This window comes from Hoplias malabaricus, chromosome X2 (assembly GCF_029633855.1).
Source record: "Hoplias malabaricus isolate fHopMal1 chromosome X2, fHopMal1.hap1, whole genome shotgun sequence".
Classification (NCBI taxonomy): Eukaryota; Metazoa; Chordata; class Actinopteri; order Characiformes; family Erythrinidae; genus Hoplias; species Hoplias malabaricus.
The window spans coordinates 39,145,325-39,159,118 of NC_089819.1; the positions used below are offsets into that span (position 1 = coordinate 39,145,325).

A 13,794-nucleotide genomic window follows, 5' to 3' on the forward strand; every position below is an offset into this window, starting at 1 on the left:
AAATATCAAAAATCTTTTTCCAAAGATTCAACGGACTGTGGTCTCACTGACATTCATTCAGTACGTATTCCCACTCGTCCGGGAGCACCACCCACGTTTGTCCGCCAATACAAAATTCCGTTAGCATCCTATGAACCGGTACAAGAAATCATTGATGACTTGCTGGAAAAGGGCATAATTCGACCCTGTAACAGCACGTACTCGGCACCATTATGGCCCGTCATAAAACCAAATGGTAAATGGCGCTTAACCATCAACTATCGGAAACTAAATCAACAGGTTCCCTTGTCTCGATGGCCGATGACACAATTGGAGCAAGAGCTTCCCTCGGTCCGAAACGCTAAATACTTTTCCACCATCGATGTAGCCTCTGGCTTCTGGACCATCCCGGTGCAAGCAGAAGACCAACACAAGCTCGCTTTCACTTTCGCAAACCGACAGTACACATTCACTAGGTGCCCTTTTGGATATGCCAACTCACCCGCGGAGTTTAATATTTTCTTAAACAAAGCATGCCCTGATGCCCGCGAGCGAGGCACCCTCATATATGTGGACGACATACTCATGCGTAACCACTCCCTACAGGCACACATTGACGAGATTGATCATGTTCTTGACCAGCTTACAACAGCAGGTGCGAAAATATCACTCTCCAAATGTCAGTGGTGCAGAACAAAAGTGAATTACGTCGGTCTGCTCGTAAGCACTGATGGTGTTGAACCACAAGTGAGTCGAGTGCAAGGGGTAACAAACCTCGCAGCACCCACCAACCTTAAGGAACTCCGCAGTTTCTTAGGAGTATGCAACTACTCACGACAATTCATAGAGAACTATGCGGACCTAGCTCGTCCACTTTATGACCTCCTGAAAAAGGACACTCTTTTCACCTGGGGCGAAGCCCAGGAACACGCCATGCAGGCACTAAAATCGAAACTGTGCACGGCCCCATGCCTTGCCTATCCTGACAGTAGCAAAGAATTCTACCTAGAAGTAGGGTTCTCGAACCACTGTCTCAGCTCCGGTCTGTATCAATTACACGATAGAGACAAACGTGTCATAGCCTATGCTAGTAAAACTATGCTGGCTGCCGAAAACAAATACAGTGACTGCGAAAAAGCACTACTAGCAACAGTGTGGGCAGTCAAACATTTCTCCAACTACCTAGGTGGTCAGAAGGTGATTGTTGAAACTCATCATCAACCAGTCACTTTCCTAAACAGCCAACGAATTCGAGAGGGTGTAGTAACTAACGCTCGAGTAGCGTCATGGCTAATGGCTCTCCAAAGCTTTGACTTAGAGGTGCGTTACGCGCAAAACTACAAGAGCCCCCTAGGCACAGGCCTTGCTTCCTGCAGGCGATGCGAAGGAAACATTCCTTCCCAAGTGCCACAAACTCCAGAAACCCTCTTACCCACCGTGGCTAACCACCACTATTTCGATCCTAACACATGCAAAGACCTTGTCACTGCGTATGTAGATGGTTGTTCGTTCCGCCGAGAACACACCCTGATGGCAGGGGTGGGTATTATCGGAATAAACGGATGGCCTCACGAACCCCTAAGTTTCAAATTGGGTGCTCAGTCCTCCCAATATGCTGAAATAGCAGGAATTCTTATCACAATCCAGTCTGCAGTCCAGAAAAGCATAAAAACGTTGGTGATCTGCACAGACTCCAACTACGCGCGCCTAAGCTTCACATGCCACTTGAGACTGTGGAAAACCAACAACTACACCACGTCAAACAAAAAGCCAGTTAAACACAAAGAGCTTTTCGCGGCATGCGAACACTTGGTAGACACACATGACCTGCAGATCTACTGGAAGAAAGTGAAGGGTCACTCCCGAGTCCCGGGAGATGACAAAGAATTCAATGATCAAGCAGATAGCTTAGCCAAGCAAGGGGCCCGCGAAGGCACATCGTGGACATTCGATCCCTCCCTTTTTCCAAACCCACCCGACATCGAAGTCCTAGCTGTCACACGGTCTCGAACTGTAACAAAGGCGTCGCCCGACAATGCCAAAACTACCATTGTCTCTATTAACCCTGCTTTTTCGGACGCTGACTTAGTTACTCTCCAAGCTCGAGACCCATCCATTTCTAAAATGCTTAGCCATGTCTCTGACCCATCTACTAATCCCATCGCAGCACAAGACCTTGACACCATACCAGGCCTTAAAGACCTATACGGCGCCAAAGCGTCCCTCCAAGTCGTCAAAGGCTTGCTAGTTCATGCCACTGACTCGCACACTTCACCTACGTTCGTGGTTCCTCAGTGCCACAGGGGGGTGATGCTGATGCACGCCCATGACTCCCCATCTGCGGGACACAAAGGGGTCAAAGCAACACACCATGCGCTCAAGCAGGTGGCATATTGGCCCCACATGGTAAAAGATGTGGCTGACTACATTAAAGGCTGTCTGGTATGTTGCCAATTTCAACCCTCGAATCCTCTTCATAGAGCCCCCTTGCAAAAGAAAGGAGTATCCTTCCCTTGGTCAAACCTCCAGATAGACTGGGTTGGACCACTCACTCGAACAGTAAGAGGTAACAAGTACTTCCTCACAGTCACGTGTGCATTCACTAAATGGGTAGAATGCCTCCCCGCACCGAATGACACAGCGTTAACCACTGCATACTTACTGATGAACCATGTCTTCTCACGGTTTGGCCTACCCAGCCGTGTCGACTCTGACAGAGGGACACATTTCACAGCTGAGGTCATGCAGCAGCTCTGGCAACTCTTAGGAGTAAAAACCAGCCTTCACATTAGCTACCATCCTCAAAGCTCAGGTCAGGTAGAGCGAGCCAACCGAACTGTTGTTAGCATACTGAAAAAGTACGTAGCAGCAAACCAACGAGACTGGGATATCAAACTCCCCCTCGTACTGATGGCCATACGGGCGACCCCACACGACGCGGTCGGGGTCTCACCCTTTGAGTTGATGACAGGGAGACAAATGACTCTGCCTCTACATCTGTTATATCAGCCAGGTGAAGCTAGCATAGCCGTAGCCTACACCACTCATCAGTATATGGAGGACCTACAGAAACACCTCAAAGCTACTTTCGCCTTTGCCCAGCAGAAACTGGAAAGAAGTGCAGAAGGTCGCAAAGCGTACTATGATCACAAAGCATCCCACGACGAACTCCAAATAGGGGACAAGGTATGGTACTACATCTTTGTCCAACCTGTTGGAAGGTCGCGAAAAACAGGGGGGAATTTGGCCCGCAAATTCCTACCCCGATGGTCCGGTCCCTATAAGATAACAGACAAACTGTCCCCCGTTGTTTACAGGATCAAAATAAACAAAGCTCGGGGCAGTACCGAATTCAAATGGGTCCACCGCAACCAAATCCGACCACACACAACCCCCATGGGACTTGTAGGGGATACTAACGCTTGTGTTAGATCATAAACGACAGAACCAAAGGCAGGAAGGGTGTTAGTTAACAAACAACTATAACCTTCTACTCACACCTTAGTTCTCCTATCCCTTTTCCCTTTTTCTCTCACTCTTTAGCAGGCAACGAGCTTCTAACCAGACTGAGGACACTCAGGGTGCAAGACCCTAGTCCCTCATCGTCAATTATTGTAGAGTGCTTACCCTAGGAAATTTTTATCAAAAAGGGGGGTATCGTGAAAATTTCTTATAATTTGTCTAAACGACTCGCCATAAATACCCTAAATCTAACCATGAGCATCTCTTCCGGTAGGATGGCCCCGCTGCTCATTCTCCTGATCGTCGGCTCCCTAGGAACCGCCGTGCTCCCTGAAGTGATTGAACCAGGTCCTGACTCAGGAATAATACTGAAAGACCAGCCGGGACTGCTAATCACTAATTGCCGCCTCCATACCCAGAGAGTATTTATACGGTTGAATCCCGCCGAAGCGTGTAGCAAAAACCTACCGATAACCACGCTGCAGACTGGCCGGAATGGAGTTAGATGGACTGAGGAAGCTATCAGCCATGCTGAAGCCGACGTAACTCACATGCTCCGCCAGTTACAAAAGTTTACCGTAACGCAATCAGAACTAAATGGTTTTAATAAACGACCTAAACGCTTCATAGGCGGATTGTTAATGGCAGCTGCAACTGTGGGATCACTACTGAGTCTCGGAACGTCCGCCGTCAATGCCGTCAATGTAGCCACTGTTAAACGTCAAGTAGGGGAATTGCAAGCGGAAATTCCGAACATTAAAACCCAATTAGACAAACAGCAGCAGCACCTGCAAACCATTGGGCAAACCCTACGTGGCACCGTCGTAGTGCTCAACGCTCACAGTGTCGCTTTGAACAAAACGCTCCAGACGGTTAACTCCATGCTCTCAGTAGTACAACTTGACCTTGCCCACATCCAGCTTGTGAATATGTTATTGTCTGATATGCTACAAGAAATCAGCTCCTCTGTAGATAGCCTAGCCATGGGGAGAATCCCTCCCTACTTGGTGCCCCTATCCTTAGTACAAGAGATTTTATCCACAGCAACTCGAGAAGTAGTTACTGATCTCCAGGCCCACCTAGCCTATACCTTAGGTAGCGCCATCCCAATTTATGTTAATCCTCAAGACCGAGAATTAGCATTCATTATTAACCTTCCCATAATGGCGCCTGAAAACATATACCGTTTGAAAGATGTTGTCAACGTTGGTTTCTGGCAAGATTCTGCCTACGTTCGTGTGAAAACAACATCTCTTGTAGCATACCAAGACGATAACCCTGACCTATATCTGGTACCCAATTTGCTTATGTGCACACTCACTAAAGACATTCACTACTTGTGCCCTAGCAAACCTTTCATTCGTGACAGCGCAAATGGGATCTGTGGCCTTAAGCCTATGATGAGTAATACTCAATGCCCGGTAGTCGTCACGCCCCGACGTTTGGTAACCAGTACTCAAGCTGAAATTGTTGGAAATCGTTGGTTGGTTAACACCCCCTTTAGAGAGGCCCTACTAACCTATGATCAACATGACACCTCAGAAAGGGTACTCCTTCCTAGCCAAACCTTCTGGGTAGACGTCCCCGTAAACGCAATCTTACATGTAGGAGACCTGGCCCTGTATCACCTAAACCCTGACCAATATGAGAGCGACATAGAAATCTCAGAGTTCTTCTCCAAACACACCATCGAGCTAGATACTAAAACCCTAACTCGCCTAGAATATGAGGGAACCCAAGTCATTGACCTGACCCCCATAGATAACACTCTTAGAGAACTGTCGTCTCAACCCCTATGGCCAGTTCAGCCTGTCACCTATGCATGGTCCACCCCGGACACCTTACTAGTTACCCTGGTAGGATTAGGATATCTTTTGACCTTTGGTATAGCTTGGTTCTATTTCAAACGCACTCGAGCCCTCCAGAGCAGGTTAGAAACTTGGTCTAATAAAATGGTCAAATTCGTTAGACATAAGAGAGCCCAGAGAGGTGAACCCCCAAGTTTTAGATATGAAGCCGAAGGCCATGTCGAAGAATCAGCTCTCGAGGTTGCGTTTGAACAAGACCTGCCCCTAAATAATTAGGATCCCTTCAGCATGCAAACATACACATTCCATATACACCCATACACTAATAGGAATACATCAGCTCTGGAAATGTGTTTGAATATGCTTGCTGACCTCACCTTCCTCCACAGCAAAAGTTCTTTTCAGCTCCATGATCCCTGACGAACCATAAAACTGAAAAGAAAGGGGGGAATGTAGTGGAGTATGAGCCAAATATGAATATCGGACAATCAAGAAATGAAAAGTTTTGGATTAAAACTTTTCCAGTCTGCAGAAGACTTTTCGTCTGCAACATAGCAGCCCCCACACACACAACCAATCTAAAGACATCAAAAGAACCCTTTTAAGTAACACATGGCCCCAACACCCCCCTTCTCTCTTTTAACTAACAGGAACTGTCGAGATAACTAACTTAAAGAGACAGGAACCTCAAACAAAGAAGAGAGCTTTTACGGCCCGTTTTTATGACAATGGCACCTAAATGTCTAATCCTTATCTTTCACGGAGATCAACAGATGTTCAAACCAAAGTGACCTCGAGTGAACTCCCGTGAACCAACAGCTGAAACACGGATTAACAACGACACCAAATGGACACTGGCGGAACTACACCTCGCCCGGAGTCGCCGCAAGACAATAGCGAAAATAGTCGATCTCTGAGTTATTTGTGTATAAACGAACGTATGAATGTCACTTTCTGTACCCTCAGATGAATGCCTACCTTCTAATGAAATGATGTATAATGCCGATTGTTTCTATTACAAAGATCAGTTTTGTCTCTGAATGAGAGAAAATGGATTAATGTTTTATTTTTCAGCGTATCATCACGAATTGGACGTGAACAATGTACTCAAGATGGGACCTTATGTAAATGTCTGATATTAATAGTCCAATGTACTCATTGTTATAGGTTGATAACAGGTATAAGAATTTTGATACGAGAAACTCATATTCCTTATGTATGAATCACAGAGTCAAAACCCCCTCCTCCTACTCTCTCTCTCTCTCTCTCTCCCTCACGAGAGTCACGTGAGTCTGGACTCGCGTCCAATCAGAAAGAGGACGCCTCCCATTAGGGCGTGACCGCGCCAGCCTTGAAAAGGCCAAACAGCAAGACAGACAAGGAGTTCGAAGTTTGAAGAGTCGCGAGGACTCTGCAGAAGTAACGGACCACGAAAGGAACTGGAAAAGAGAGGACGCCGACAACAAACAAAGAAAAACCTCTCAGACTTCAGAAAAGCTTACGAGAGACGTCTCGAAATTAGCTAAGAGTATGAAGTTTTACTAATACGTCGAGTAATTTGAATATCTTTCTTTTCCTTTAATCTTGTTTATGTTTATTACCTATCGAAGTGTGATCTCACGAATGATCAAGGCGGGTGAAACTTATTTGTGGCCAAAGTAAGGTATCAACCGTTTGAGTAATCGATAACAGATATATTAACGTTATAAGCTGATTCCTGAAGACATCAATCCTGGAAAGCTGAACAACGAGACTAGCTAATACTCTGAAAAAGCCTTTCCACTACGGTGGAAAACCAGCCACGCCTGTGAAAAACCGAAGAAGGGAAATCTCGATCAACGCAGCTCAGCTCGGAATCGAGGGTCTTCAAATCGACTGTAAAGAGATCCTCCATAAGCGGGCCTGCTTCTCACCACGTGGGAACGACGAGAACACCCCGGGACACGGAGATTAAACAACAGGACGCGACGGCTCGGTGAAACGGCGAACGAGTAAGCTAGCGTATTTAACACCTTTTCAGTAGCTGATGTCCAAACAAACCCTCTTTATAATTTACCATTTATTAACCTTAGTTAGCAACAATTTAGTCACAAGTTAGAAGTGCCTAGCTCACCTTAAGGTCAAAATCAGTTCCCCCTGCCGGACACCGTGAGATTACAAGGTTGTGCTATGTTAACTAAATATCTTCTTTTTATTAATAAAACTCTCATTATTTGAAGTCACAGTGTTGGCAATTTATTCATTAGAATTTCTGAAAATCCTGAAGAACTCATTTAGCATGATTATTATTCATTCTCAAACTAATTATTAATGTTTTAATTGCTTAAACCAATTATAAATCTTAATTAATATCATTAAGTCAAATATCAGAGGTTGGAGGAGTTTGAATAAGGTCAAGGCTATAAAACAAATTATAAAATTATATGTATATGTATCGGGGTGTATGACCAACATCCACTACACCACTCAAGCCCCTCTCATACCCATTCACCTCCAATCACCACCATTTAAATGTATCCCACCTCAATTCATCACAAGTCCCTACTCACCTCCATTTAGCTACACTCACCTACATTTACTTCTGTTTATCTCCAATTACCTCACAGAGAAAACATACTCACTTGAGGTAGAAGTCTATGATAACGTCATTCAGAAACTCTCCGTCCCTAAGGCACTCCAGGTCCTCTGTTGTCACAGTGATGCCACCTTTGGAAGGAGGTGGAGGGTACTGGATCAATCTGTTTAAAAAATATATATTTATTTATTTATTATATTATAATTTATTTATTCATTAAAAATTAAATACAGGAAAAAATATGGAGGGTTTTTTCTGACATTATTTTATAATTAAATGGATAAATAAATAAATAAAAGCAGAACTAATTAATTCACTCTTTTAATTATTAAATTTTAAAATAAAGCTTAAATAATTTTGTGGGATTTATTTAATCCTTATTTACACATGTATTTTATATATTTTATTATTTGTATTATTTAAATCTATACATTTATTATTTAACTATTTACATATTTATTTCATGCTCCTTGCACTATGAAATAATTAAATCTGTCAACATTATCCATTATCTGTCAGTGGGCAGGCCTAACTCCGATCCAGTCAGATTGATTGGCTAGATTTTACGTAGATCCTATCATTAGCCAATTGCAGGCTATTGATCTGACTGGATTGGAGTTAGGCCTGCCCACTGATGGATGACGTTGACAGATTTAATTATTTCATAGTGCAAAACTGCAAGGCACATTAAATAAACATATGTGTTTAACATATATAAACAGTTAAATAATTTAAATGATTTAAATAATACAATTAATCAAATATTTATAATGCACATTTAAATAATGATTAAATAAATTACATACAATTATTTAAGCTTTATTTCAAAATTTAATAATTAAATAAATGAGTTAATTAATTCTCCTTTTATTTATTTATTCATTACATTATTTAATATTGTTAGAACATTCTAAAATACTGCTCTCGAAAATATTGCAGTTCATTTCATTCATTCATTTTCTGTAACCGCTTATCCAGTTCAGGGTCGCGGTGGGTCCAGAGCCTACCTGGAATCATTGGGCGCAAGGCAGGAATACACCCTGGAGGGGGCGCCAGTCCTTCACCGACCGACCGAGCCACACACACACTCACACACACACGGACACACACGGACACACACACGGACACACACACGGACGGACACACGGACGGACACACGGACAATTTTTTGAGTCGCCAATCCACCTACCAACGTTTGTTTTTGGACCGTGGGAGGAAACCGGAACACCCGGAGGAAACCCATGTAAACACGGGGAGAACACACCAACTACGGAAGAAACCCACGCGGACACAGGAACAACACACCAACTCCGGAGGAAACCCACGCGGACACGGGGAGAACACACCAACTACGGAAGAAACCCACGCGGACACAGGAACAACACACCAACTCCGGAGGAAACCCACGCGGACACGGGTAGAACACACCAACTCCGGAGGAAACCCACGTGGACACGGGGAGAACACACCAACTCCTCACAGACAGTCACCCGGAGCGGGAATCGAACCCACAACCTCCAGGCCCCTGGAGCTGTGTGACTGCGACACTACCTGCTGCGCCACCGTGCCGCCCTCTGTTAAGGTGAATAATACTAATAAGTAATCTTTTTTAAATCTATGTTTGATATTTGATTAATTCAAATGCTTGAATGATAGCAGGTCCTTGGGCAAAGCTCTAAAGTCCAAAACCAATTCTGAGTCCACCAGACGGGGGTATGGGCTGTGTAGCATTGGAACTCTGTTCTCTGTAGTGAAGGCGCTCCACACACTTTCTCTGAGATGAGCTGGAGCTTGTGATCCATAACTACATCACCATAACACAACATCAGTAACTGACCCCACTAATGTTATAAGGGCTTCAATCAAATTCTAATAGAAATGCTGTGACCTCTTGTAGTAAAGCCATCCCAAAAAGAGAGGAATTTGTTAAATAAGAAGAAAGGTGAAAACTACTTATAAACACATTTACAAAATTGGCCATAAACTGTAAGCACTGGGAAAAGCCAATATTGGAATAATGATTCCTAAACCAAATTTGCAGCCCTAATAAAAGAGTCACACACAAAAGATCCGAAAGATCCATCAAAAACACTTTGTATCCTGGGACTGTTTCTTTTCAGACAACTTGTCTGACAATAAATTTCCCATTTAACATTCAATAACATGCTAATATAGGTTTACAAGTCAAATCCAGACTTCAAAACTTCAGTGGAAACTTATAAATATAAAAAAAATAAATGTCTCATGGAAAGTTCTAGAGCTGTGACATGGAAATATTTTCTCCAAGGGCCAGAACTTCAGCTCCAACCAAAGCATGAACGAGTTGAGTCAGCTTATACAGTAATCACTGTCATCAAACAGAGTTTCGAACTAGCTCAATTCAAACTAGGCTTTATTGAGAAATCTGGTCAAGGATTATATTTATATAATTATACTTAATACAAACTGAAATGAAAACAGAGACTAGACACTCTCTCTTACTGTAAAAGAGCTGATCCACATCATCTGGAATGTGTGTGTGTATGTTGCCTGCCAAAGGTTTAAGTCCCTATTCTAATGAAGCTTGCTGATTTTCCAAGTGAAAAAAATGTAATCCCTCTCACAGAAGAAATAGAAAAAAAATATGCTTTTATGCAAATGTTGGTATCATACAAACTATATATCTTGTCTCACTGACTCACAAGGATGCTTTGGCAATAATACACCAAGTAAAAGCAGGGTGTGTGCATTGGGTTTTTTGTGTGTGTGTTTTTGTTTACCTTCGTGGCTGGGTTTGTTGTCTGGAATGACTGCGCAGTGATGAATGTCTTGTGTTCATCCCTTCACTGGCCTTTTTAACCCCTTCTGATTGACAAGGTCTGATATCAGCTGGAGTGTGCTGTAAATCAATCAGATCAGATCAACTGCAACACTTATACCTATCTCTCTTTATCTCTATATCAGTAAAGCATCCAAGTTCCAGAAGAGAACTTGAAGAGGACAGAAGAGGGTCATCAGAAAGTGAGAGAGAGAGAGAGAGAGAGAGAGAGAGAGAGAGAAAGAAAGAAAGAAAGAAAGAAAGAAAGAAAGAAAGAAAGAAAGAAATAGGTAGTGGCAAGACAAGAGACTGAAAGAGGGGGAAGGAATCAGATTGTTCATCCTGGAACTGCTTGAGCCAAAGTAAAGACCGAATGAAAAGAAGAAAACAAGAGCTAAAGAACAAACAGTTAGAAAGACAAAGAGAATGAGAGATGTCGTACTTTCACTTTCACCAAGACAAACAGAGAAAAAATAGAAAACAGAAAGACATGACGTACAACCTAGAACTTGCACTTAAACCACGATACACACTAACAGATGTATGCAGATAAGTGTTACATCACTGCAGACAAAAACACACATCACAATCTGAGGGAAACCATCCATACATCCATTACCTGTAACCGCTTATCCAGTTCAGGGTCGCGGTGGGTCCAGAGCCTACCTGGAATCATTGGGTGCAAGGCGGGAATACACCCTGGAGGGGGTGCCAGTCCTTCACAGGGCAACACACACACTCACACATTCACTCACACCTACGGACACTTTTGAGTCGCCAATCCACCTACCAACATGTGTTTTTGGACCGCAAGGAAACCCACGCGGACACAGGGAGAACACACCAAACTCCTCACAGACAGTCACCCGGAGCGGGAGTCGAACCCACAACCTCCAGGTCCCTGGAGCTGTGTGACTGCGACACTACCTGCTGTGCCACCGTGCCGCCCCCTGAGGGAAACCCAACCCTCAATTTAGTGTTATAGTGTTGTTGATAACACTTTAGGTTTAATCATTTTTATAAGGCTATGCGCGTGACGTCACAGCTGCCATGTGTCACTGCAGTTATGTCCACAGAGTGGCAGAAAGACAGACTTAGTGGCAGCATCAGCACTGTGTGAATGCAGCAAAAACAAACATCTAGAAGAAAGAAGAGCTTTTTGCAATTGACTTTACAAATGTATTCAGCAAGAATTCAGAGCTGTCCTTTAGCAGATGAACAAAGTTAACAAATAAAAAGCATATGACTTGCCAATGAAGTAGCTACATTGATATGGAGCTAAATTATGGTCAAAAGTTTTGTTCATTTGAGAAAAAAAAACTGAAACTGAAAGTTCAAATCTTGAGATTGAACTTTGAAAAATACAACACTGTATTCACAATTAAAATAAGCGTAGGATGACATTTTTCAGTTTAAAAAGAATTTTGCTTCAATACTAGATTTTAAAAAAATAATTTTTCACTTGAAGTCTTATATTTTTCAGTTGCATATTTATGTTTTCATATTCAGATTTTTTTTTTAGTTTCATATCTTTTTTCGATCACAGATCTTATTTTTACTTTCAGATCAGTCCTCACTGTTGAGTATAAGGAATATAATTGAACACTCAATTTATACGAAATATTCAGTGAAAAACATTGACTTAAGTGACAAAGTACTTTATAGTGAGCTCTGCAATGTACTATTACTTGCCCTCCTCTCAAGTTTTGCCACTCCAACAATCACAGTTATCTCTGTCACTGGCAAGAAATTGTTAACCAACAGCACAAGGATTAATTTATGAAAGCTTTTAAAATGTCAGTGGCTGTTCCATGTAATAAATATATTACCTCATTGGTCCTCTCTCGCTCAGTAGACTGGCCATCCAAACTATCTCCCTGACCGAGCAGAGTTAGAAGTTGACCTCCTTGAGGGTGACAGTGGAGAAGATTCAGCCCTTCAGACCATGACAGAGGAACAGCCAAAAACGATAGTCCATAACGAAGACCAATCACATCCATCAGAGAAGCCAACTGAGCCACCCGCAGCTCGTCCAACTGAGTGGCCAACGTCACCAACACAAACTGACAAGGTTGACCTAGAGAGTTGATGGAGAGGAACATTACCAGCCATGTAAACCTGGTGTTGCACCAAGACTGTCACCATCAGATAAACAGCAGTTAAATCTTACATCTTGGTGAAATCAATCTTCAGGTCTTAAAAATATATTAATTCACAGGTTTATGACCATCCACTGTGAGCAGGTAACACAGTGCTATGGGGCTTAATATGTGTAGATCTTAACATGACTGCACTGAGAAAAGGAATTCAAAAAAGAATAAGCAAAGAGGCTAGTGGTGTTCTCTAACCAACTGACTGAAACCCCCTCAGCATCCCTGAATATGTTTGGGATTGTATTGAAAATACAGCCAGTTTCTAAAAAACACAGTGTGAGCCCTCCCACAGAGTCAAACCTGTTCTGAGATGTGTTTCAGACAGAAGCTCACCTGATATGTGTGGGGGGTGTATACATGAGAGTTCTGTGTGCAGTAGTCTTGTCTGAGCATCTGAAAGGCTGAGGAAGAGGAGGGAAGGTGAAGGTTGCCGAGAGACAGACAGCAGAACTCCATCATTTGCTAAAGCCCCATCCCATACACCATAACCATGGAGCTCAGAGGGTACCACAGCAACCACTACAACACCGTCATCGGCTAGAGAGAGAGAAAGAGAGAGAGAGAGAGAGAGAGAGAGAGAGAGAGAGAGAGAGAGAAAATATTTGAGAAGGCCAGCCTAGTAAAGGATTTTGCCAAGCATAGCAACGTTTAATCACTCCACTGAGAAAGGGGAGTGGGCATAGTAAGGTTAAACATGCAGAGTTGTCATAGTGAGTTTAATCATTAACTTTTCTGCAGACCTCATAGATCAAGCATAGTGAAGTTTAACCACTTTGTGATTCATAAACAATTTATATATTTTTTGCTGGTTCTTTGTATCAACTCAGTTGAACCAATTCAAGAAAATTGATTATTTAAACATTTTCTCTGGCATTTTTGCAGTATATTTTTCCAATTTGTGTTAAATAATTATAATGAAATGTGAAAGATACCATAAAATGAAAGAAAAAATATAATTATAAAAATTATTTTTTGGCAGGGTCATATATGTTGCATTAAAAACACACACCTTATTTAATT

The 13,794-nt window shown here is 42.8% G+C and overlaps 1 protein-coding gene across 1 annotated transcript in view; it reads right to left on the minus strand.

Moving 5' to 3' along the window:
* The window catches only part of LOC136676862 (sentrin-specific protease 7-like), a 68,762-nt gene that overhangs the window by 35,619 nt on the left and 19,349 nt on the right, over positions 1-13,794 (minus strand). Inside the window, exons 11-14 of the mRNA XM_066654130.1 lie at positions 13,108-13,311; positions 12,451-12,698; positions 10,584-10,702; positions 7,871-7,987 (exon numbers count right to left, since the gene is read on the minus strand). Of these exons, the coding sequence (XP_066510227.1) occupies positions 7,871-7,987; positions 10,584-10,702; positions 12,451-12,698; positions 13,108-13,311 (688 nt within the window). The remainder of the gene's footprint in view (positions 1-7,870; positions 7,988-10,583; positions 10,703-12,450; positions 12,699-13,107; positions 13,312-13,794) is intronic.